This window comes from Olea europaea, unplaced genomic scaffold, assembly GCF_002742605.1.
Source record: "Olea europaea var. sylvestris unplaced genomic scaffold, O_europaea_v1 scaffold2420, whole genome shotgun sequence".
NCBI lineage: Eukaryota > Viridiplantae > Streptophyta > Magnoliopsida > Lamiales > Oleaceae > Olea > Olea europaea.
In genome coordinates this window covers 1-2,729 of record NW_019242379.1, presented here as the reverse complement: position 1 = coordinate 2,729, position 2,729 = coordinate 1, and the positions used below count along the sequence as shown (strand labels likewise).

General features: G+C 35.6%; 1 protein-coding gene across 1 annotated transcript; it reads left to right on the top strand.

Moving 5' to 3' along the window:
- Nucleotides 1–552: 552 nt before the first annotated feature.
- LOC111382034 (glycerophosphodiester phosphodiesterase GDPDL7-like) lies at nt 553–2,724 on the top strand (the record flags this gene model as incomplete). Its single annotated transcript, XM_023005895.1, has 6 exons — nt 553–665; nt 973–1,094; nt 1,193–1,489; nt 1,567–1,679; nt 1,764–2,583; nt 2,660–2,724. Coding segments are annotated over exons 1-6 (1,425 nt in total), but the record flags the coding sequence as incomplete, so codon positions are not given.
- Between the last annotated feature and the right edge of the window lie 5 nt (nt 2,725–2,729).

Below are 2,729 nucleotides of genomic sequence, written 5' to 3'. Positions count from 1 at the left end.
AATAAACAAATGTATTTAATTCTTTAATTCATCAAAGGTACATAAATTTTAACTTTGGTTATGTTTTGTCAATAAAAATACAAACGCTCTGAAAATCCCATAAATTGTTATTTATCAATAAAAATACCAACAATGAGAAAATCGTATAAATGGTTAAATCAAGCTGTGGATCGAATCAAAATAAAAAAAAATCATTCTAGAGAAACTTGAGATTTTTTTTAGGAGACACTTATGCGATTTGACTCCTCAATGCGACAATATTACTTTACTATCAATCACTAGTCATGTACTCTTGCTAATATAAGTCTCAATTGGCTAGGCGCCGTGCTGGCTTGTTGGCCATGTTCGTAAAAGCTCGCTCTAAAAAAATTTAACAAATTAATAATAAAAATTATGATATGAATGATGAAATTAAAATTGTCTCCCAATTTTAGGAGGAATAATATAGAGAATGAAATCAGTTAATATAATAAATGGACAAGCTATTAATGCGGGCATTGTGTGGAAGCTATTAATATGCGTTAAAATTCTCTCCATTGCCTTCCTTTCCAGGTTTGCTTCCCAATGCCATAACGCATTCTCTCAGAGTTTCCATTTTTTATTTTTCTGTTCTGAAACTCAACAGTGAATAATCAATATTGGTTTCTTACATTTCACATGTTCAGGTAAGTTTTTCATTCGATTGCTTTCTTTTGTTCTTTGAGCGCTTTTCGTGATTTTGATTATACAGTCTAATCATATTGAAAAAGTATCTGCCTCGTGTTTGGTATCATTGTGTATGACATCAAATCTATGCAGGCATTTGATTTGTAGATAGCTATTTGTTTCTTGACCGAGATTGCATTGAAGTCAGTTTCGAAAATATTAAAAGCTGAAATCTGTTTATTTTAAGAAATAAAAATTTAAACAAAAATCGAGTTTATACGTAACTGTCAAATTTTCCCTTTTTAATATTCAAAAGTTTGGGTGCAGAACAGGGGAAAAGATGATAGGCTATCTGCTTTTCTTTGTATTCTTGATCCACACAAATGAAGCTAAAGGTGGCATGGGGAAGCCACCACCACTTCCTTTAAAGAAATGGATGACTCTAAGTGGTATTACGATTAGTTTCCCTTTTCTCCCTTAATCTTCTTAAGTTAAAATTAGTTGCACTTGCACATAGATCAGCATCGTGATTATGTCGAATTTTCAGGTGGTGAACCTCAGATTGTAGCAAACGGTGGATTCTCTGGACTTTTTCCGGCATCCAGTATCATGGCATATGAGTTTGCTTTGTTTAATAGCTTGCCTGGTACAATCTTGCTCTGCGATCTCCAATTTACACGGGACGGCCAAGGCTTTTGCGAGTCAGAAATAGCTCTTCAAAATACAACAAACGTCGATGACATTGATCCGAAAGGACAAAAGACCTACAATGTAAACGGGCAAGAAATTCAAGGATGGTTTGGGTTGGATTACGATGCTGTTTATGTTTTCAACAACGTGACATGTAGGTCGTGGTGTGTTTAGCATGCAGTATAATTTTTATTTTATGATTCACTTCAATGTTGCCTTTGTTGTCTACAGTGAACCAAAATATATTCACCAGACCGCCATGGTGGGATGGACAAGTGACTAATATGCCTCAAGATGTAGTTTTCAGCTTCAAAACTCCACCAAGATTCTGGATAAATGTTCAGGTCTCATCTCTTATTTCTATAAATATCAGCATTAATTAAAGGAAATTTATTTCCTGATAACTTCATATGTAAATCTTTGTGCAGTATGACAGTTTCTACAATCAACACAGAATAAGTCCAGAAGATTTTATCCTTAGTAGTATGGCTGATATACAACCGGAATTCATTTCGTCCCCCGAGATCGGTTTCTTGAAGAGCATCGGACCGAAGGTTAAAGATGTAAAAGCGAAAATAATTTTCAAGTTTCTTGGAGCAGATGTTGTAGAACCCACAACCAAGGAGAAATACGGTTCACTAGCAACCAAGCTACCGATGATAAAATCATTTGCATCGGGGATTGTTGTCCCACGACAATATATATGGCCTAGTAATAATGGATATTTGCAGGCTGCGCCGACAAATCTAGTGCTTGATGCTCACAAACTAGGGCTTGAAGTATATGCTGGAGTTTTTGCAAATGACGACTATTTAAGTTATAATTACAGCTATGATCCAACAAGAGAGTATCTTCAGTATGTTGATAATTCTCAGTTTTCGGTCGATGGGGTGATTACTGATTTTCCTGTAACTGCTTCAGTAGCTATCGGATGCCTATATCAGAACAAGAATGCTTCGAGGATAATAAAAACTCCAATAATATCACATGATGGAGCGAGTGGAGATTTCCCTGGATCTACTGATCTTGCCTATGAGAAAGCCATTGATGATGGTGCTGATATAATCGATTGCTCCGTCCAATTGTCAAAAGATGGAGTCGCCTTTTGTTTAACTTCACCTGATCTTACGGATTCAACCACTGCAGCTACGCTGTTCATGGATCGAGCTACAACGATACCAGAAATTCAAGCAGACAATGGAATTTTCTCTTTTGATCTCACCTGGACTGAAATTCAATCTCTAAAGCGTATGTGTTTGTTTATTTTGTTGTATTGATATACTGCATTTTCCATTTGTGACATTTCTATTCTCTGGTTTTTCAGCTCAAACTCAGAATTCTTTCCGAGACCTTATTAGAAATCCACTATACAAGAATAAGGGAAAGTTTATGAT